At 44.1% G+C, this 23,069-nt stretch overlaps 2 protein-coding genes across 3 annotated transcripts in view; one reads left to right on the top strand and one right to left on the bottom strand.

The window, feature by feature from the left end:
* Nucleotides 1-1,865: 1,865 nt before the first annotated feature.
* Nucleotides 1,866-15,909, top strand: LOC146357543 (astacin-like metalloendopeptidase). The gene is made up of 10 exons (XM_084849626.1): nucleotides 1,866-1,934; nucleotides 2,492-2,525; nucleotides 4,602-4,661; nucleotides 5,736-5,876; nucleotides 7,290-7,407; nucleotides 9,477-9,655; nucleotides 11,266-11,350; nucleotides 12,361-12,488; nucleotides 14,668-14,804; nucleotides 15,646-15,909. The coding sequence occupies exons 1-10, from the start codon at nucleotides 1,866-1,868 to the stop codon at nucleotides 15,907-15,909; spliced, it is 1,215 nt and encodes a 404-aa protein (XP_084705752.1).
* A 1,612-nt stretch (nucleotides 15,910-17,521) lies between these two features.
* Nucleotides 17,522-23,069, bottom strand: part of LOC146357542 (embryonic protein UVS.2-like) — a 28,003-nt gene continuing 22,455 nt past the window's right edge. The window contains exons 11-12 of one of the 2 annotated variants that reach the window (XM_084827753.1): nucleotides 22,362-22,584; nucleotides 17,522-19,503 (exon numbers count right to left, since the gene is read on the bottom strand). In XM_084827753.1, coding sequence (XP_084683879.1) covers nucleotides 19,490-19,503; nucleotides 22,362-22,584 — 237 coding nt within the window. In that variant the 3' untranslated portion in view covers nucleotides 17,522-19,489. The remainder of the gene's footprint in view (nucleotides 19,504-22,361; nucleotides 22,585-23,069) is intronic. The other variant, XM_084827764.1, reaches the window with a different exon arrangement.

The raw sequence follows: 23,069 nt of genomic DNA, 5'->3' as shown, positions 1-23,069 counted from the left end.
ATTATTGGTGAAAATAGGATTTCCTCCTCATCAGTGTATTAAATTATAATGTCCATTCCCAGACTGCAGCTGTGTAGTGGTGGCGGGTTGTGCCGGGGCTTTGCTCCGGCACTGTTTTTGAAGCCAGCCCTCAACAGGGTCACAGTCTGCTAGGGAAGGAGGAGGGAGCAGAGGGAGTGTGGGTGGCTACGCAGAGCAGGAAAGACAAAGGGAGCGAGGGAGAGAGGGAGTCTGAAGGAGCTCTGCAGCCTCCTCTCGCCCCCCCTTCTCCTCCTCAGCTCTTGGCTTCTCCGCCCGTCCCTGCTCTGTGCCTGCGCGTCCCACACTGCAGTCTCCTGCAACACCGGCCACCCATTCAGGGCTGCTGCTGCTGGCCATGGCAGCAGTGGGCGGAGGGGGGGGCACTGCCACCATTATTTACTTATGAGGCAGGGCAGGTGGCTGGTTTGTGCCAGTTTTTAGGATTTATCACACAATCCTATGCATGTTTACTCAGAAGTCAGTCACACTATATTCAAGTGCCAATTGGGCTTTCTCCCAGGTAAGTGTGCGTAGGACTGCAGCCTTAGCTGCCTTCCCAAGATCTCTGTAAATTTAATTCAAAATAAACACCCATTGGATTGCACTGTTAATTCTGGAACATTAATGTCTACAGTAAGCAGAAGTGCCAAATGCAACCTGCTGTGTCAGCTACACTATTTGGCACAACGTTGGCATGTATCTGGGTGAACAAACCCTGGTGGAGGGAAGGGAAACAGAAAAAAATCAGTTGGGGGGAGAGGAGAAAGAAGGTGTATGTGGTTCAATCCAGCTGGGTGTGTGGATGTTTCTGTTGTGGGATGGGAGAGACATAATGAAGGAGCTTAGGAAAGGCTAATGGGTAATGTTGGGGCACTAAGGGAGTGTGCAAGGGGGCTGTTTAAATGAGAAGGGATCTGTCCATGAGGGCTGAGCTGAGAAGGTGAAGCTTCCATAGAGTATCATATTTTGAAAACCTAAAATGTTTGTGTGTGAGTGAGTGAGTGAGTGAGTGAAAAAGATTAACACCCCTGCATTTTTTCTCAGACATCCAATGGAAATACCCCCACCTTACTCTCAGCTGCACCGTTTTTGGATCCAGGCTGTGTATCTTACAAGGCTGTACAATCTTAGAAGGGGTGTGGCTGTGGGGGGCATGGCTGGGACTGTCACGAAGGGACCCACACTTCTGAACGTGCCACTACACTACTGCCAGACTGTAATTATTACATAAAACTGTGACTGTGTAAACTGGAGTGTTTGTTGAGATGCTTAATATCTGGGCATTTTAATGCTGGAATCCTGGTTTTCTTCTTGATAGTTTCACCATTCGAGTTTATTCAGTAATACTGGGCTGTTCAGTTCTTTAAAAAGTCACAACCCTGAAGCCATTCCTATGGGCACTCTCACTCCACGTAAACTCCAGCGTTATTTCTACACTACAGCACCAATCAGTGGGCAATCCTTTTGTCAGTATGTAAATGTACAGAGCAGGTGTATATGTAAAGAGATATCTTGAGGGCTGCCTTCCCTCGGAGGTCAGGTCATCTTTCAGGACACACACACTGGTGGCAGGCGGGGCTGAAGTTAGCGGTGAGCTGGGCCAGAGCCAGAAACGGTCCCTCTCTCTTTCTGCCTTACCATTTTCTCTCTCTGTCTTTCTGCGACCCCCTGTTCTCTCATCCTTATGCTCTCTTCCTCTCCACTCTCTGGGCTTCCAGAGGAGAAATTAGCCCAACAGCTGCACCTCTGATATACCTCTGCACCTCTGATATGTTTTAGAGGGACAGTAAAGAGTCTTTCAGCAAAAAGAAGACTGCTAAAGAAGAGCAGGAGCAGACTTGAAGATGCATCTGAAAATTGCTGTTGTCCTCCTTGAATTCCTCTTTGATTTCACTCAAGGGAATCCTATTCAGGTAAAAGAAAGTCGAACCTATTATATTCTGGGGGCAACTTAGCCAGGAGTGTTGCTTTGGCCCTGGTTCTTCCCAGGGAGAAGGAAATCAACAGACATGACAAAAAAAGTAACAAACTAGGTAATTATGATTTGTCCTACTTGGCACTTAGGTCATCACTAAATACTAAATGGGTGAATTTGGCGTTATTCATGTTCACCCAGTAAGGGCGCAATCCTATGCATGTTTAGACAGAAAGAAGCTCTACAACTCCCAGCATCTGCTAGCTAGGGAATGCTGGGAGTTGTGGGACTTTTTCTGTGTAAAGATGCATAGGATTTCACCTTAAAAGTGTCAAATTAGACACATTCAACCCATCACAGGATTTTATGGTATTTATGAGCAGCTTATGGGGAAAGATGTCTGAGATACTAAAGCATTTCTCTAGATTGAAGAGTGGCCATCACTTGTCTCTTAGTGAGTGGGGAATTTGAATGTCTGCAAATGTATTTTTGTCCTATAAATCCTCTTTGTGGTTGTAAGAATATGTATTGGTTTGTTCATTATTATTCTTGCAGATCTCTGATGAGAAAGGTGAACAAGGTGAACATGGTATGTACTGTAATAATAAATTTACAGTAAAATTGTTATAAAGGAAATGTAAATGAATATATATATATATATATATATACACACACACACACACACACATTTATATCCTGCCTTTTCTCCAAGGTGGCATGCATTGGCTATATGGTTAAATAATAAGACATAAATCTTTTGACTCTACCTTCATCTTCAAGATTAACATATAGAAAGCCTAATATTTTTAGTGGTCTTTTGTAAAATCCTTTTAGAAACTCAGGAGTGAATTGGTAATGGAACATATATAGGATTTAGTTGGGATGACTGGGAGATACACAGAATAACATTCAACTGTTTTGCTGATATGTTTTGGAGCTAAATCAAATTTCCCATCATGCTGGGAGAAAGTTGGCACAATATGAAGTTATCTTGAGAGACATTATTAGCCCCTTTATGCCGTATTTTGTGGTTTCAATTTTTATGAACTGCCCAGAGAGCTTCAGCTATTAGGCGGTATAGAAACATAATAAATAAATAAATGAAATTTTGCCTGTATAAGAATGTTTGGTTGTAATTCACACCGTATCCTGGCCAACTGTATAGCATTTGGTAAGTGGGGATTCAGGCAGGCACCGGTGAACTGTGGGGTTGCTTCAGATGAAGAACATAGGAAGAGCCCTGCTGGAGCAGACCAAGGGTCCATCCAGTCCAGGATTCTCTTCACACAGTGGCCAACCAGCTGACCATGGGAAACCCACAAGCAGGGCATGAGTGCAAAAGCACCCTCCCGCCCATGTTCCCCAGCAACTGGTGTACATAGGTATAGTGCCTCTGATACTGGAGGAAGCATATAGCCATCAGGACTAGCAGCCATCGATAGCTTTATCCTCCATGAATGATGATGATGATGATGCCATTTCCTGTCATAAAAGAAATAACAAAGCAGCTTAAAAAACTGAAAACTTGAAAGCAATAAAATATAGACCATACACTGTTTACAATAAACCAGACAAACATAAAAATGATTTTTATATAAAATACATTTTATATGAACATGAGAGCCAGTGTGGTGTAGGAGCGAGAGTGTTGGATTGGGAGCTGGGAGATCCGGGTTCTAGTCCCCACTCGGCCATGGAAGCTCACTGGGTGGCTTTGGGCCAGTCACAGACTCTCAGCCCAACCCACCTCACAGAGTTGTTGTGAGGATAACGTGGAGAGGAGGAAGAGAATTATGTACGCTGCCTTGGGTTCCTTAAGGAGGGAAAAAGGCGGAATATAAATGTAAATAAATAAATAAATAGCAGCAGATAAAAACAGACGCAGCATACCAAACTGGCCAGATAAAAGTAAGGTACAAAAATATAAAACCAAGGCACTGGCTAGATGACCTTTAGTCTTATCTGGATTAAGTTCCAGCCTACTGATCTTCATCCCCTCCTGGACTGATTCCCGATACCGTCGCCTAATAGACACGCCTACTATTATGTTCACTATATAATAATTGTGTTTACTATGCTACAATTACACAAGATATTATTTCACCCCCTGAACAAAGAGATCATGATAACCCAAAGAACCAAAAGGAGGCTTGTCATGGGCAACGTCAGCACAGAGAAATCAATGCTCTCTGGCAGAGCACAGTGCCACCTCAGGCAGCAGCTGCTGGAGGGTGCAGAGAGACGACAACGTGTTGGGGGACAGAGCTGTGTGCACCATGCATGGCCCACCCTGCAAGGGCCCCTAGCCAGCCTGCTGCTCCCAGATGTGGTGGAGGACACTGTCTCTTCGCCAGTGGTCAAGTCAGATTCAGCTTCCAGTCTGGTCAGCTTCTGTATGTGGAACAGGGTGGCAGGGTGGCAGGCATGTTATCTGCCCCAGGCAGCCCAATGTCTTGGGCTGGCCCTGCTTGGAGTTTTTATATCAGCCTTCACCAGGCTGGCTTCCTCCAGATGTGTTGGACAACAGTTCCCATCAATGGCCTTGGTATCTGGGGATGATAGGAGTTGGAGTCCAATACTGGGTTGGATGCTGGGTTGGGCAAAGCTGTTGTATATATTCATTGAAAACACTGAACTGAGCTGACCACCATTCATTTCTCTGCAGAGTTTGAACCCAGTGCTGATGTGGATACTGCTTTTGGCCTGATTCTGAAAGCTAATGAAGGTAATTATGACAAAATTATTTCCTTCTTTATTTAATATCCTGCCTTTCTGCCACCCCCACCCCCCATTTCACACCTTCCATGTGTTTTCTGGGTTTGCTCAGTTCTGTCACTTACCTGCAACTTATAAATTCCTCTCAGCAAACTCAGAACAAGCCACAGAGACCTGTAGGAGAATCAAGCTCATGCCCGTTAAAATCCAAATTGCTTCCAAATGGACATCATATTTTAAATGGTAACATTCTGCAGACATTTTCGGATACCCCTTCCAGCTGTAATTTGGGGTGCCCTTTTACTTATATACTTCTGTACAGATTTTTTTAAAACCTGATGCTTTTGTTTGAGCAATTTGAAATCCATTATTGAAATGCTATGGATGGACCTATAGCCACAAAAAATCTTATAATACATATTCAGATTAAGGACCAAACTAGATGTGAAGTTAAATGCCTCTTTGCATTTAACATATATGATGTAAAAAAAAATACAAAGCCATACAAAAAGCCACACAAAAAGCAGCCATTGCAAGAGTGAGGAAGGAACTGACAGAGGGAGGAATTTAACCCATTCCTTCTCTGCTGCAAATTGTTCCCCTAAAAGCTAATAATAGTCTCAGAAGAGGGATTGTCTTCAGGACCATAAAAGGAGATGAAAGAGTTAAATCCTCCTGCCATGCCTACTACATTCCCAACAGTTATTCCGCCCTCACTGCCCATGGCTGCTATTTGCATTTTTTCAAAACTGCACATTAAATGCAAAGATGCATTTAAGATCACATCTAGTTTGGCCCTAAGAATAAAGCATTATTCTCCACCTCTTCCCCTTCTTCTTCTTTTACTGTAGGTCAAACATTGCTTCTCCCACTATTTTTTGGTACTCTTGTTTCCTTTTTCTCTTCATTCCACATCTGCAGACTGCAAAGGACTTTACTCCAGTATGTATTGCTTTCTCCAGTCTGAGGTATCTGTCTCTGAGCCCCTTCACTTTCTTTCTCCTCTACTGAATTCCCCATTTCTCTTCTCTCTGTTTATCCATTTCACAGTCCCGTTCACTGGCTCTTTCTCCTGTGTGCACAGCGAGCCACCAGAACTTGGTAGAAGGTGACATTGCAGCGAAACGCAGCCGCAGTGCAATGCTCTGTGCAGCTGATGCCTGTTACTGGCCCAAATCCAGTGATGGAATTGTTCGGATCCCCTACATCATCGCCTCTGACTTCAGTGCGTTTCATTTCCTTTCTCTCATCCTCCACGCCCCGCCACCCGCAATGTATTGTTTCTGGATTGTTCTAGTTTTTGGCCTCAAGTAGTCTAAACATACTTACCCAGATGTTCATAGGGTTGGATCCAGACCTAGTCATACTTAGAGGAGACCCATGGAAATAAATGGGACAAGTTAGTCATAGCTCACTTGAGTCCCATTGTTTTTAATGGGTCTTCTCCAAGCATGTCTGAGTCTCGATTGAACCCATAACATTTAAAGCAACAGTCTTCACATATGAGTGTGCTTATGATGATTAACTCAGATCTTGGAGTTGTCAGCAGCAGTCTGTAGAATGTTCTTTCCCTTGAAGCCATCAACATGGCCACCAACATGGCCATGGAAAAGCTGCCTTTGCAGAACAGGACTAGTCCAAGACAGTTTGCTGCCTGAGACAAAGGAGAGGATAACGTCTCTCCTTCTGAGTGCAGAGGCCAACCAAATTGGGAGTTGAATCTTACTTTAACACTGGCATTGGGACAACATCCTCCACTGCACATGAGGGGAGCAGGCTAGCTTAGAGGGCAAAGAGCAGGCTGAATGGCACACTAGGTGCTCTCCTCCATCATCTCACCGCTGTTCACTTCTCCTTAATGTCTGCCACCTGAGGCAGACTCCTTACTCTGCCTAATGGTAGGGCGGGCACTACCACTGAATGACAGATGGGGCGGGGTCTTTGTGAACCCTAATATATAGTGTCTTTCTCTCTTCCCCTAATAAGACAATGTAAGTAATCAATAAATGTTTGTATATTTTACATATTAATAACTTGGTTTAAAAAAAAAGTGGAGGAATCCCTTCCCTGCAGGCACTGTGTGATAGCATTGGAGGTATGGGGCAGCTGACTGGCCAGCAGTGCCCTGTGTTGGCACAGCATGCTGACATCAGCCAGCCATGCAGGTTGTCAGCATCCAGACACCTGCACAGTGGGAACCTCACCCCCCGCCCCACCTCCTCTTCTCCTCAATCAGTGCTCAGCAATGGCAGCAGAGCTCCCAACCCCAAACCTCACCAGCCACGGCAGCGGCCTTAAAGGGAGAAAAGAGTCCCCCGCAATGCTATGATTGCTACCAGGCCTAGTTGCTGCTGAATCAGCAACAATGTATCTGGGATGGCCCACTTCAGTATGCTAGACTAGCCCCCCATGATATGGCTACTAAATCATATTATTATTATTCCACTTTACAGGAAGCATTAAGAGGCTTACCAATCCTGAAAATTATATCACCTGTACCCCTAATAGTGCATCAATACATTTAAGACTGAATGGCTAAGCCAATATATTAGGAAGCAAGGCCCACTGAACTTCTGAGTAATTATAGTTGGGATTGGTGAGCAGGAAAGCTGAAATAGTTTAACTTTTTTCCACCCAGCACAAAAAGACAAAGACATGATTCAAGAATCCATGACTGAGTTTGAAACATTGACTTGCATTGATTTTGTGGAGCGAAAAGAAGAAAATGATTATTTAAATATTGTCTCTGATAATGGGTAAGTCCCACTATGGTATTACCTCACAATATAGATTGTCCTTGTTTTCATTCATAGAATAGAATAGTAGGGTTGGAAGGGGCCTACAAGGCCATCGAGTCCAACCCCCAATTCATGGTAGATCTCCTGATGGTTGCTATTAGATGGTTGTTGTTGTTGTTGTTCAGTCGTTCAGTCGTGTCCGACTCTTCGTGACCCCATGGACCATAGCACGCCAGGCCTTCCTGTCCTGCGCTCTCTCCCGGAGTGTGCTCAAGTTCATATTCATTGCATCCGTGATGCTATCTAGCCATCTCATCCTCTGCCGTCCCCTTCTCCTTTTGCCTTCAGTCTTTCCCAGCATCAGGGTCTTTTCCAGGGAGTTTTCTCTTTGCATTAGGTGGCCAAAATATTGGAGCTTCAGCTTCAGTATCTGTCCTTCCAATGAGCACTCAGGGTTGATTTCCTTTAGGATGGACTGATTTGACCTCCTTGCAGTCCAGGGGACTCGTAAGAGTCTTCTCCAGCACCACAGTTCGAAAGCATCCATTCTTCGGCGCTCAGCCTTCCTTATAGTCCAGCTCTCACAGCCATACATTACTACTGGGAAAACCATAGCTTTGATTAGACGGACCTTTGTCGGCAAGGTGATGTCTCTGCTTCTTACTATGCTGTCTAGGTTGGCCATAGCTTTCCTCCCAAGGAGCAAGCGTCTTTTAATTTCATGGCTACAGTCACCGTCTGCGGTGATCTTGGAGCCCAAGAAAGTAAAATCTGTCACTGCTTCCATTTCTTCCCCTTCTATATGCCAGGAAGTGATGGGGCCAGATGCCATGATCTTAGTTTTGTTAATGTTGAGTTTCAAACCAGCTTTTGCACTCTCCTCTTTCACCCTCAACAGGAGGCTCTTTAGATCCTTTTCGCTTTCTGCCATTAGGGTGGTATCGTCTGCATACCGGAGGTTGTTGATAATTCTCCCAGCAATCTTAATTCCAACCTCTGATTCATCCAACCCAGCGTTTCTCATGATGTACTCTGCATATAAGTTAAATAAGCAGGGTGACAATATGCAGCCTTGTCGTACTCCTTTCTATTAGATGGTAGTGCTGTGCTGAAAATTCCTTCCACATTTCTTCGACCATTCTCATTCAATTTTATAGAAGAGAAATTGTTTTTGAAAAGAAATTCTCATGGGTTGGGTTCAGTGTTCTTGTGTTTACCTTAATTATGAGGTGGCTGAGGAGTGTGTGTGAGTGTGCTGTCTTTCACTGTACAATCACTTGCCTGGCTTCCCACACTACAATTAAAGCCTAGGGGAAGACATCATGAGGTAGTTCGTCCCATAGGGCTTTTTCAGATCATGAAGTGCAGGCAGCCTGGGAGGCTGCAAAGCAATGGAGAGATGTAGAATAGAAAGAAAAAGCACACACTGCCCCCTTGGCCACCACCGAATTTTCTCCACCATTTCTGTGGTGGCTTCCTCCCCCACCCCATGCCCTTGAATGACACTAGGTATGGGGCATGGTGAAGGATGTAAAACGGTGACCAGGCTGCCAACACATTTGCTGTTTTTGCCAGTTGCAGAGGCAGCACAAAGAGGGAAAAAAAAAAAAACCCTGAGCAAGAAAGAAGCTGTGCTACAGCCACTTCTAATTGTGAATTCCACCTCCGAGAAACTGTTTGAGAATTTCTCCTCCTTCTGGAGAAATTTGGTGAAATTGTCCCCCCAATTTCTCTGTGCACAAATAGGGAGGAGAATTTCAGGAGGCCATCAGTGCACAGCTCTACTAGATAGTGCTTTATAATTATACCTGTGGTGTGGGTTCCACACTTATAATTATAGCTTACCATATCAATATTCCAAATTGTGCCAGCACTAAACCTTCATGGGGATTATGGGCTTCCTGAGAAGTCTTGACTTGATTGAATTTATTCTTTCTATTGCATCAATAAGTTAAAAAAAAAAAAAACATTATTCACATTCTTACAAAGACTGTGGTTTAAAATGAGCTGGAAAGGATCTAATGTTTGTGATTGCTGTCATACTTCATAAGTATCTTCCTTCCTTTGGCAAATTGTGTCTCTTTCAGCTGTTGGTCTTTTTATGGAAAGACTGGAGGTGCCCAAACGCTGTCTTTGGCAAAGCCATGGTGTGTGTGGAAAGGAGTCATTGAGCATGAACTGGAACATTCACTTGGTTTTATCCATGAACACACTAGAAGTGACAGAGACAACTATGTGAAGATCATGTGGCAATATATTAGTCCTCGTATGTACACCTGTATTATGCTGTAATTCAGGAGCCACTTCATTTGCAATGTAGCTATGTGCCCAGCTATAGTCAGGGGTCATGTATGGTGACTGCCGATTCCTTTCCCTTTTCATAGGTTCAGTAAAATGGCTGAGCTGAGGACCAAGAAGCCACCAATGTCATCATCACCTTTTTATTTGTAGGCCCCTTTCCCACAAAAGTGGCTCACAACATAACAAATGAACAACAATAAATACAATTTACAAGATAACAGCAATAAATATAACAATATAAAAAAAAACAATAGGGACAATTACAAAGAACCATAATGATGGCAGATAAATACATAGTAGAAATATCAGTATATCCAATAACCAATAAAATGGTACCAATAAACTAAACAAATCCAAGCACTAAACAGTAGAGAGAATAAGACACAATACAGAAATATTTTAAAAATATAAATAAATCCCCAATCCACACGAGGTTTCTCCACAATCAGCCTACACGCACAGGTTGGCAGCCACGCCTCTCACTTGCGGCAGCCTTCCTTCCAGCTCTCGCCTGCATCTCCTCTCATAGTTCCTTCCCCGTCTCTCACCTGGGGAGGCAAAGATTGCCAGTCCTTCTTCGAGCCCCACATACTCACAGAGTTTTGACGTTACTCAGCCTCTCTCCACCAAACCCCCACCCCCACCCCCCAGCACTGGTCTTCAGGCAGCAGGCTTTATCAGGCTCCATGAAGGTGGCTGGGGTGAGTGCTCAACCCCTTGATGTTAGTCCCTCTGCAGCAAAACTCTTCTCTGACATGTGGTGATAGCAGTAGGACAGAGCTAGGACAAAAGGGAAAGTATGGGAGAAAAGGAAGAACCCAAGGATGTTGCTGAATATCTTTGCCAGAAATCCCATATTTTAATGGAATTCCAATACTGGGGTTTCATTTTCTCCCATCTCCTTCCAGTATAGTTTGTTTCCTTCCAATGTGATTTGTTTAGATTTCCATATACAAAAGAAATAGGACAAGCAAAACTCTTTTAGACACTGCTGAAAATTAGAAAAGTGTTGGGGTATATCTACACTGCAGACTTGAACTGGTTTTACAGTCATTCTCTCTCCCCAGATAAACTTGGGAATTCTGAGGGGGACTAGCCAAGTTTCCAGGTTTCCCTGGGGCAAAATATGACAATTAAATGAATACAATACTTGCATTTTAGATAAGCCTTCATACTAAATATCTGCTGGAGATATTATGAGTCCTACCAATGACTTCGTGGGCAGAGGTGTATGGTTCTACAAGAACGAATGTCTATTCCTTTTTAATTCCCCTACAGAAGTTCAGTTTACTTTCAAATTCTGCAACCTGAGAAAGAGTATGGAAAAAATATGCACATAGTATTGGCCTGATACACAAAGCATGTGTTCTTTAGTTTAGAATACTGCAGCCCTAGCAGCTGTAGCTTGGGGCACCCTAATCCAGGCCATCCCTGATCTTCTAACTGGGCTCTGCTTTCACATAGATTATATTTACCGAGTGTAAGAGTTATCATCATTTGCTCATTGCTCCTGAGAACAGGAGGAAACACACACACACCCAAACCCCTCTGAATGCTTAATATTGTACATCACAGGTGCTAGAGGTAACTTTGGGATAAAGACAAATTCGAACAACCTGGGTCTTGGATACGACTACGCCTCAATAATGCATTATGGCCGGTAAGTTGCTGTGAAGTGTTCTTCCTGCAAGCAAAAGGCATTTACATATGTAGCTGACAATCCTCTTTAAAAAAAAAAAAAAAGTACATTGTTGTGGGTTTGCTATCTGATCACTGTGAATAGGGCTATTACGGTTTGACTTGAAGCTATGCTGGTTCACAATTTGGGGTTTGAAAATGAGTGTTAGCAAGAACGGTGGGTTGATGAACCTTAAAAGGCGGTTTCACTACCAACATTTCTCTGGAACATTCTGAATGGGAAAAGGAAGGCGGCATAGCTTCCCTGAGCCCTCCTGATTTAGAGGCAGTGGTGTGGTACAGCCAGCGCTGGCAGGGATGCAGCACCAGCACTTCTTTGATTAGCAGGGACACTGGCATCATCTGCCACCCTCAGACTTCCCTGTTCCTTCTGAGCTTAGCTGCAATTCTCACAGTAGCTGCACGAATTAATTTTCCCAGCAACAAGATATTGTTGTTTCCTGTTCTCATGCAAAGTCTTTTGGGGTGGTTTGGTCTTGAATGGGCAATTCAGACCCATTAGCTCTACAAAAGACCTGCTCCTGGGGGAGCTGAAAACTGGTAGAACTGGTTTGTTGATCTTCATTTTTTGGAATCTCCTTGGAGGCATGGCTATGGGGACTGTCATGATAAGCATCTGTGCTTTAAAATTTACCACTACTATACCAGTGCTTAGGGGAGGGGCAGAGAGAGAGAGAGAGAGAGAGAGAGAGGAGGGACTGAGACAAACAGAGGCAAATGGGCTGGGGATTGTATGCTAAAAGCATCTGGGGGTATAGGGGTGTCCCTCTCTGGGAATCTGATGCAGGACAGTAAAATTCCTGCCTGTATACATGCTTGGCCCATGGCCCAGGAGTTTATCTAGATACCAGAAACAATAGCAGCAAAGGAAGGGAAGGGGGAAGCAAGCAAACTGCAATGCCAACCATGGTTCACACCAGTTGCCTTGTAAGAAACCACTGGATTTGAGGAATGTGTTTCCTGTTTCTGCAGAAAAGATTTCTCTAACACCTCTGGTGAGGCCACAATTATTCCAATTCCAGATGAATCTGTAATTACTGGACAGGGTAATGGACTGAGTAACCTTGATGTGGCCAAAATCAACAGGCTATATAACTGCAGTAAGTAGTTCACCGTCCACAGGACTACTTGTTTTGACAGAGAAAACTATTAGAGATGGATGAGCTGTCCCAAGCTCACCTCAGATTAGGACAGGATTGAGCTGAGTCCTCACCCCCACACTCAAATCAGAAGTTCTTAAGTAATTTTTCCAAGCCAGGTGTAGAGGCAGGTCCTACTGTTTCTGCCATCCACCTCCCAAAAGTCAGAACTGCCTTCTCCCTCTCTTTCTCTCTGTCTCTGGACAAACTGAGAGTGCATAAATGGTTTCTTCCAAACCCCACCCAGGCAGATCACTCTGACAGATTCTAGGCCCTGTTGCTGCCATTGCTCAGCATGCCCAATTGTTCACTATCCTTAGAAAAAGAGAGGACCCTTTTTCAGGGGATCATTTGCAGATAACAAAGAGAGGGAAGGCATCTCAGTGGCAGCCCACCCCCCCACATACACACATACCCAAGTGCATTCATTAGAACAGAGACAGGCAACCTTTGGGGGCCCTTGGACACATTTGGCAATTTGAGAAACTATCCTGGGCACCACCACAAAATGGCCATCATGGGAGTCACAAAGGACAAGTAACTTGCCCAAAAGAGTACAATGAGGCAGAGGTAGGGTCTGCGCTCCAAACTCTCTCCTGCCCCTTCTGCCAGCACTCATTCCCTCCTATCTTGTTTTCTGTCTCACTCTGGATCACCAACCAAAGATGCACTCTCTCTTTCACTCTCACTCTCCCATGTGTACACACACAGACTCGGCCCCATCCATTCTCTCTCTCACACACAAACATGCAAGCACCCCATGTCTCCATCATGCGAGGTAGGGTAGGGCACCTTGGTGGGGACCAAGAAAGGTGTCCTGGTGCACACTGGTGCTTGCAGGCACCATGTCGTCTACCCCCGTCCCCATTAGAAAGTCTGTAGAGCAGTCAGAGGGGTGGGGCAGAGGCTGCCAAGATGCCACCCAGCCATATGCTTTAATTATCCCTGAATAACAATATCTGGAAAGGGCTGCTCTTTTGTATAACACAATAGCATGACTAGCAAGTTCTTCACCTTCAAGTTCTCTAAACTGTAATTTGCCCAGGAATTGGTGTGTGTATGTGTGTGTGTGTGTGTGTGTGTGTGTTGAGGTAAAGCCCCTTGCCGCAATTGGCAGAAGAGAACTGGTATCCTGGTATCATGCAGGCTGAGCAGCAGGTGGGGGCGGAGCTGAGGGACAGGGAGCCCAGAGTCAGGGTAGCTGAAGGAAGAGAATGGAGCAGGCATAGGCAGTGGACAGAGAAAGAAGAGCCAGAGGAAAGGCTTGCTGGAGAAACAAGCAAAGACACATTTAGGATAGAGGCCTGGGGAGTACTGTGTTGATAGCTTTTTAGCAAATCAGACAGTATATAAATGTTAATAATAAATACATATCCAATGCTGTGTGAGAGGACTTCCTCTCATGCAACAGAACGTTCCCACAGGCAGAGTAAGCCATCTCTCTCCACTCACCCTTATAATACTTGTCTTACATGCTTACAGGGTTGTTGTAAGGATTACAGCTAGCTAATGCAAGTGAAACACTTTGAAAACTTGAAAGTGCTAGACAAATGAATATTTATTTAGCACAGTTATATGTTACCTTTCAGCATACAAATCCTGCCAAGGCGGCTTACAAGTAACAGAAAAATAATAAAATTACAATAAGCAATATTAACACATTGAAAAACAACAACCATTGGGATCTTTCCCTTAGGACAGTTGGTAGAAGATGGCCCTGGGGCAGGGAGAGTCCAGCTGGAACAGGAGCAGGTGTCTGGTGTCATCCTCATCCACCTCCTTCTCTCCTGAAATGCTTCCCAGAGGGCTGTTTATGGTAGATGACCCGTGTGTGTGTGTGTGTGTGTGTGTGTGTTGGTAAGTCTGGTTGGAGCTGGACCTGAGGTCTTCTTCCCCTGCCTCTGTCTCTCTTTCCCCTTCCAGTGAAGAATTATTATCATTGTCATTATCATGCAAAACAATAAAAAATCACTGTCCTCATTCTGTGATCCCCAAAATGGATTCAGCACCTTGGATAGCTCCTTTAGCATTCTGGCTGGTTCTGACTAAAACCCAGAATGGATCCACAGCCCCACTGAAATCAGAGCCAACAGCCTCTACTGGAGGCATTGTACTAATACAGCTACTGTTCTTCCATCAGGTCACTGTAGTACTGTGCTGCACACTTCAGATGGTTCACTGACCTCTGCCAACTATCCGTCGAAGTACCAAAATGATGCCAACTGTCTTTGGCTTATTCGACTCCCAGGAAACCCCTACAAAAAGGTGATTTCAAAGGTGCCCATGCTTGCATCCTTGTACTGCACAGCAATGCACCCTTTTCTGGCTATGTTATTTTTTGAGGGGGGGATGTTCCCTCAGCACCCTAATATGGTCCTTGCTAGGCAAATCTAAGTAACCATATGGCAGGGATGCCATACACAGGATGTGGAAAGAATACTCCACGCCCACTATCTACTTGCACACCAGTCACAAGGGGGATCGCAGTACATCCATAGCTTTTCAGCTGGTGCTGTGGAAGGCTTCAGCCAGAAATCCCTTTTTCAGAGAGAGATGATCAGAGCTGTAAAATTCTTCTGGTCCTCAGACTGAAGGCATCAGTGTAGTGGGCTTATGGCCTTCTGCAGTGTGCACAGTTCTGTGTGTATGGTAGATATGATTATTACGAACAATGACCATCTTACAGCGTTCATGCACCTTAAACATCAGATAATTCTCTCAGAACATGAAAGTTACCTTTTGGAATTCAAGGGAGCTTATGCAGAGCTATCCCATTTTATTGGCATAGCAATCCTCTGAGGTGGAGCCCAAGGTCAACTAGGAAGTTTAATGGATGGCTGGAAATTTGAATCCAACTCTCCCTGGCCCAAGTCCAGCACTCTGTCCATTACACCACACTGTCATCACAAAGGAGAGCTTTATACTCATGGGACCCAAGCAAGTGCACACTACTGCACGCTACAAGAGGAAGGCAAGAGCATTTACCAGACTCCTCAGATAAGCTAAGTTACCATCCACTTCAAAATGTTATGATTGGTTAAGCTGTGTTCTAATGGAAAACACATGAATCAGAGAACCGTGAAACATGTTTGACACTTCCATTTCCTCCACCCACTAGCTGGTCTCCTTGACGTTTGATGTGTTTGACCTGCAGTCCTCTAAAGGCTGTTCATCTGACTATGTGAAGGTATATGACGGAATCAGCAAATCAGAGAAGGTGCTATTGGACAAGACCTGTGGAGCAAAGATACCCCCATCCTTAACATCTTCTAAAAACACTATGCTGCTAGAATTTGTCAGTGATCATAGTGTGGCAGGCACAGGCTTCAGGGCTTCTTATACATCTAAGTCTGCATTCCTATACCCACATGCCTGGCAATAAGCCGCATTGAATTAAATAGGATTGAGTTTGGAGTTTCAAATTTCAAATTTCAACTGAAAGGGGCAGCTCCAGATGCATTTTGTAGGTAAGATTTAGGTCTGATTGCTTCTAAAGTATACCCTATAAATGATGTGTTTGAAAGAGTATTCTGAGGCACCCACTGAAAGCCAACTCTGAGCTCTTTTTGAAAATAGTTCCCATAGGCCATTAATAAGTCACAATGGTTCCAGTCAGCTGTTTGGTGTGGAGAAGCTAGCAGGGGAACACTAAATCCAGCCTCCCTGCCTCTGAAGAGTTAAGTGAATTGAAGTTTATGTGACAACAGCAGTGTATACACGGCCCCATGCTGCCTGATTGGATGGGAGAATCACTTGCACAACATTCAATGTGTGTCAAGCTAGGAATATGGGTGGGGAATTCTTCTTCTATATGTATATGACCCCTAGCAGGATTGGGACAAATATGCATAGGTTCAGGGTTTTAAGAAATATGACTTTGATGCGTAAGCGTTGGTTCACAGGTGTTCTTTGGGCTGGCTCAAACACTTAACTGAACAGACCACTTAAGAGAGAAACATAAAGGTTCCTATGCCTCCATCACACTTACAGTGTGATGTGTGCCCTCTGTGTGTGTCTTCATTTTTGAGAGAGAAGGGATGTGTGTGAATTATGCACACATATGGTCTTCATCACACATTACTGATAGGCATGGTTGAGGCATGCAAGAGTTCCTGCTTCTCTCTCTCTCTCTCTCACACACACACACACACACACACATACACACACACTGAAGGTGCATTTAGATAAGTGTCTGGGCCATCTTTTGCATTTATAGTATTTCCCATGTCACTCCACATGAGTTAAATCAGATCCATTCATCCAAACCTCTGGATACCTGGATGGTTGAAAGCCTATTAAATAAATGTTCTGTACCCTGTTTCCTGCACAAACACATTTGCCAATGCCAGAAAAGTAAGCTGTTGCCTTGTGAATCGTGCCAAAGGGGCCAATGTTTATCAGTTATTCACTGTGATTACATTGTTATTGCCTGCTGTTTTGTCCTGGCTGCAAAATAAAGCTGAGTCAAACAGTGATACCATAAAAGTTGGACCGTTTGAAGACTGCACTATGCAAAGACACACAGAAAACTGGTACCACGTACTATTACTTTAAAAAAAAAACCCAAAAAGCAAGGTACCAAAATTTAAGAAACCCAGTGCCTGAATAAGAATACAATAACCACTTTATTGCTACCTAGGTTCATTTTTCTGTGTTTTCTTTTTAATGAGAAGCAGTGTATGATATGATAGTCCCAACAAAACCATTGTACTCATACAATCTGTGCATTAACTAAATGTGTAACTTCAGCTTTAGTCTTAGATCAAAATACCAGCATCTACTATATACCAGAAACCTTTTACTATAATTAAACTGTGAAAAGAAGTGATATTGTAGCAACTGATGCTATCATTTGCCAATCATACACAGGTACATTTTAAATAAGAATGGAATAAGGGTGGCATCCATGTCTAACTCCTTAAAATGCAAATCCCACTGTCAAGCTATCTACAGAATGGAGACATCATAATAAAGCTACAACAAAAAATATTATTCGGCCTTTCTTTGATCATTATTTTATTATATTTAGGAATCAGCAGTAAGTTTTTGGTATGCATGCTCAATATAGAACTAAGACAAGCATTGGGCATCCATGAAGAGGTGGACAAGGCTTAGTTTGAGACAGGTCTTATCGTGGGTGACTTTGAGAACAGGTTCTATTAATGCCCTACTCTCAGATCTCAAAAATATAAGCTAATGGCAAAGAAGGTATTGTCTTTCTTTAAAATGAGTCTCCTACTCTTGCTACTGTGTTAATAAAATTTACAAGTGATGTATTTATGACAAAAATGCATTGATAATGACACTTGTGAAAATGCCTATCACAACCCTAAGTTCCTAAAAACCATAGACAAAGAGAAACTGCAAAATACTAGTTTTAACCTTAAATCTTAGAGCTACAATATTTGAGTAATTCATCAGTTAGATTACTCAATCAAGGATGCAATCCTATGCTTGTTTAGACAGAAAAATGGCCTACAACTGCCAAGATTCCCCAGCCAGCCATGCTGGCTGGGGGATGCTGGGAGTTGTAGGACATTTTTCTGTCTAAACAGGCATAGGATTGTGCCCTAAATCAGCAACTCTGTGCATACCTACTAGAGAGTAAGCCTCGTTGATTATAGTTGGTCATACTTTCAAGCAAACATGTATAGGATGCACAAAATGTTTGATCACTTACAGACTTCTTTGTTTACATTAAAAAACAACAACAATTATTTTCAAAAATCATCTGAGAGAAGACATTCTCCCTTCTCTCACATAGAAGACAAAATGCCCCTTCTGATGGTGTTTGCTGTGATACCTGCCTGCACCAGATAATATGAGGCAATATCCAATGCTGCTACTGTGCTAGCGGGAGCATCTGCTATTGCAACAGGGAACGAGTGTTGGCTAGCGCAACCCGAAGCTAGCCAAAATGACCCATTACAGAATGGGACAAGTCAGTGGAGCTCGTGGAAGGGAGCTCTGCTGTCCCAATCTGAAAGCAAGAGTTCTGGTTTGTCTCCTGTGTTGTGCCAGCAAGCACTGGTTCCCAATTGTGCTGGTGGTCCTTCCTGCTAGCATAACATGTTTAGAGCTGCCAGCATTGGATACTGCCCGTGATATGCCCCTTTCCCCCCTTCAGAACAATTGCTTTTATTAAAATGCAAATGTGTGCAAGCATACTAAATTAACCAATCGATTAGCCAATTAAAACTTATGAATAGATTCAGATGTTTGCAGTTGGACAGTGACCCTAATTTTAACACAATGGTGATTGTACGTTTGATAAATACCCAAAGTTAGGCTCCTGTGCCGCTGAGCATAGTGAAGCCAATGAAGTCTGACTAGCTTTCTACCTCAGTACAAAGTGCATCCTTTTGAACTTGGTAAACAGCGACACGGGCACTTGCTGCATATAAAGCAACTGGATGTACAAGGCTACTGATGGACATTTTCTATTGAAAAAAGCCTATGAACCTAAATGAGGAATGCAAGTCGTGCACACTGGAAATGTTAGCAGAGGAAAGCAATCTAATGTAAAATGCTCTGCAAAATGGAAGGGAATTTTAAGCTTTACTTTAGTGATGGGCAACTTCTGGCCCTCCAGATGTTGTTGGACTGCAAGTCCCATCAGCCCTAGCCAGCATAGCCAATGGTGAGGGATGACGGGGGCTGCAGTCCCACAAGATCCCACCAGTTGCCCACCTCTGCTTTACGTATATATCTTGTTACATAGTCCATTCAAAGTTGGTGCCGCCAGCGAAGAGACGCAGCATCAAATTCTTTCCTTTGCCTGCTTCAGCTGCTCAGCATTCTGCATTTATATTATTAATATCATTACCAGGAGAAACTGATCAGTCTTTAAAAACAAACAAAGCACCATGTCAGCAAGAGGCAATGATAAACTGGTGTCAGGATTTCAGTTCTCTTCCTTGTTGGCAATTCAGAATGAAGGCAGTTCTCGTGTAGGCTGTTCTTCACGGTGGCAAAACTGTAATGACAGATAAAGTTTGTTTCATCCATTCATGCTCCTGAAAACTAGGCTGGTGGATTAAAGTGGTCTATCCTGGCAACACAGCACATAGTATCAGTACTGTTTGCCATCCAAGCACATGAAGAATCCAATTATGGCCCAGTTCTGAAGTCATCATCTATTCGTAAATGTTGGCAATACTTGGATGGTCCAAATCTTGCTGGTGTACTGGCACATTACACAAAAGCTGGTAAAGCTCAATGAGGGACCTCAAGAGACGTATTGTTTCAGCTATTGGGCGCTATGGAAATTTAATCAATTAATTAATTAATATTGGGCCTGAGCAAAGACCCAAGAGAGCATTGTTCCATTTCCCAGTCAAGCCCTGCTGGTTACTGGAATGTCCCTCAGGGAGAATTTTGCATGTTCTAAATTCAGCAGTAGGGAATAAGGCAGGGGTACCTGACCTGCACCCCCAGGCTTCAATTGCTGCCCTCCGTGGGCATATGTACATGCTGCTATGGCTCTGGAGACATGGTGTTACCTCAAAGAGGACTCTGAGCCCAATGAGATACTAGTCAGCCCACTCCAGGGAGGACCCTCGGGAATGTGTGATCCCCCCACACCCAAAACTCAGCCCTACCATCAACCTCAGCCTCCAAGAATGGGTCTCCCAAAGCCTCTCAGCTCCCTCAGCTATATAGGAGCATAAGGCTACAGAAAAGAACATAGGCACTTTAAGATTGCAGTCAGTACCCAGTGGGAGGTGGAGCTTCTGAGGGACCTGAGCTGACTGGCCTACTTATGCCCTCAGTTGCTGCTAGTCCTTGCTGGGACAACAGCTCCTTTTATGCCTCGCAGCTCCGGTAGAGCTCTGTCCAAGGTTCTATCATTCTCTGCCTTGCTGTGCTGTGGTTTAATCAGCATAGCTGCCTCCCTCTTTTGATCCTGGCCTTTCCATTTATCAGAGCCTACTTGAATGCCTGACTGACCAGTCATTTCCCCCAGGGCCCAGTCCTAGCAAGGACATGTGTGTGCAGGTGTATGTGCGCATGTGCATGCATGCGCATGCATGTGGTCCTCAAGCCAGCATCACATACCGCCCTCAAGGGCTGAAAAGGCTGTGCACTCCTGGTATAAGAGAAATCTGTAGTTCAGGAGCAGAGCACATGCTTCGCATTTTGTGGGTTCCTAGTTAAGTCTCTGATACCTCATGCTGTGTGGCTATGCAAGACCTCTGCCTCGGATTTTGGAGAGGTTCTGCCACTCAGAATAGAACATTCCATGCTAGGTGCAAGTCAGTTCCATTAACATGGCATCCTTAAATGAACAGATTTGGCATAATCCTATATAAGAGATGGTGTACATGGCAGAGCGTAAGAACAAAAGGTAGAGCCTTCTACTGCCTATGAATTCATACAGTAACACCTAATACATGCATTTGTTAACATAAAGGCATTTCAAATGGAAGTACATTGAGACCAGCAAATTAGCTTTATCTGACTGGAACGCATGAGGGTATTTTCATATTTCGTAAAACATGGGGGTGAGATTCAGATTATTCTTCCTCACAGGATATATAGCCTGGGGCCTAGTTCTTTGTTGCTAGCCTATGCATAGTCCAGAGTTCTCACAGGTGATATACACATTGTGGGAGATACTTGTACCACATGGGCTCAAGGCTCACATCAACATCCAGGCCATTTGCACCCTCAATAACTTGACATTCCTCACCCTGTGTCACTCCATGCCAGTGCAGGCTCCTAGTTTTTGAGGGCAAGACACCCTCAGTGGACTCCCTCCCTCAGTGAAACTACCTTCTCACTGCCATTGTCACCAGCTGCTATTAGTCCTTATCCTCTCTTTCATCATTGCTACTGTAACACACTTGATTGTTTCTCGAGTCAAATGGGGTGTTTTATTGGATACAGAGTGAGCCTACAATCGAGCAACATAGTCGTAACAGTTCCAGTCTTCAACTGATTTTCCCAACTGTCACCTTTCCTTTCTTCTCAGGCCCCTAACCATTCCATTTTGACCACCACAGCAGGGCTGACAACAGAACACAGCATTTAACTTCTTGCCCTCCACACCAGGGGTGGGAAGAAGGCAGATCTCCAAATACTTTAGACTTCAGCTCCAACCATTCCTGATGGTCTATGCTGGCAGGGGCTTATTGGAGATGAAGTCCAAAACATCTGGAGATCTATTTTCTGCCCACCCCTGCTTTACGTTACCACTTGCTTGCCTGATGGCCAGAGAGCCTGTGAGCAAGTAGGCAGTGGCATCTGCTGCTCCTCCTTCTCACCACCACCGTTGCCTGGGCCAGAGTGAGAGGCAGGTGAACAAGCAGCTTCCAGGAGGAGGAGCAAATTCAGGGGGCTCTTGTGGGATGTGAGCCCTTTGACCATGCCTAAGCTTGACACTGGTACTGCTCCATGCATCATGTCAATGTAACTAGATGACTAGAGTATTTCCATTTAACCCAACTTCTGGTTACACAAATGACCCAGTTATCCCTCAGTCAAGGCAATGATATTGTAATACAACTTGATGGGATGGATCCAGATTTAAGTTGGATCAACCATGCAGGCGGAAGTGGACTTCCCTTTCTCTCCCTCCCAAAGCAGCCTCTCCAGCCCGCTGAAAATGCTACACAGAGAGTCAAGAGACCCTGGTAAATGGGTGTGTGTTTCAAGGGAGGGGGGTTCCCCAAAAACTGAGCAGAGAAACTTTCTGCAAGTGGATCCTTTCCTCTCATGGAAGGACCTGTCTTTTTGCAGAAAGCTGATCCAGGATCAACCTATTATTTTTCACATAGATCAACACAAAAACATGCCATCTGCCACCCAGATAATCTAGTAACAGTACTTAACTGATTGAGTAGCCCAGCCTGAATCCAAAATATTCAAAAGCAAAGTCAGTGTAAAATTCTATACGTAGAAAGCTCCCAGTAGAATTGAAAGCTGGGACCTCCATTTTCCCACAGAACGTGCCAACAAGGGGAGAACTGTTTTGGCTGCCATCACGAAGGACAAGTCTATCATATCTGCACTTGTCAATGTCCTCCAGTTCAAAGGAGGCCGTTGTTAGGGATATCTGAGGAAAGGAAACCACAAAAAAGGGAACAGATTTCTATGTGTAGCATTTTCAAAAAAGAGACTTATCTAAAGTCAGCACTCTAGTATGTGTTAAAGTCAGTAAGCATTTGGATTTCACAGAATCATAGAACTGGAAGGGACCTCAAAGGTCATCTGGTCCAATGGCCTGCCAATGCAAGAAATCCATAGTCATACTCATAGTATGAAGATCTCAGGCAGGGTGGATTTCATGATCTAATATATCCCTTTCCAAAGAGGATCAGGTGCAAACTCTTAACAGTTCTATAAACAATCAGGAGTAGACTTTTCAATGCACCTGAGAAAGAACAGCTCATCCATATGCTCCTAAGGCATTCCACTGGGCATCAGGTCACCCAGGAATTATTTTGTGCTATGAGGCTGTTACATTCTTTTAGGGTGCAATCCTATGCATGTTTAGACAGGAAAAAAGTCCTACAACTCCCAGCATTCCCCAGCCAGCTA

The sequence above is a fragment of the Heloderma suspectum genome, chromosome 1 (assembly GCF_057233095.1).
Source record: "Heloderma suspectum isolate Gila_16-S chromosome 1, 16-S_ref, whole genome shotgun sequence".
NCBI classification, from domain to species: Eukaryota; Metazoa; Chordata; class Lepidosauria; order Squamata; family Helodermatidae; genus Heloderma; species Heloderma suspectum.
The sequence above is the reverse complement of the archived record's forward strand: the minus strand, read 5'-3'. Positions and strand labels throughout refer to the sequence as shown.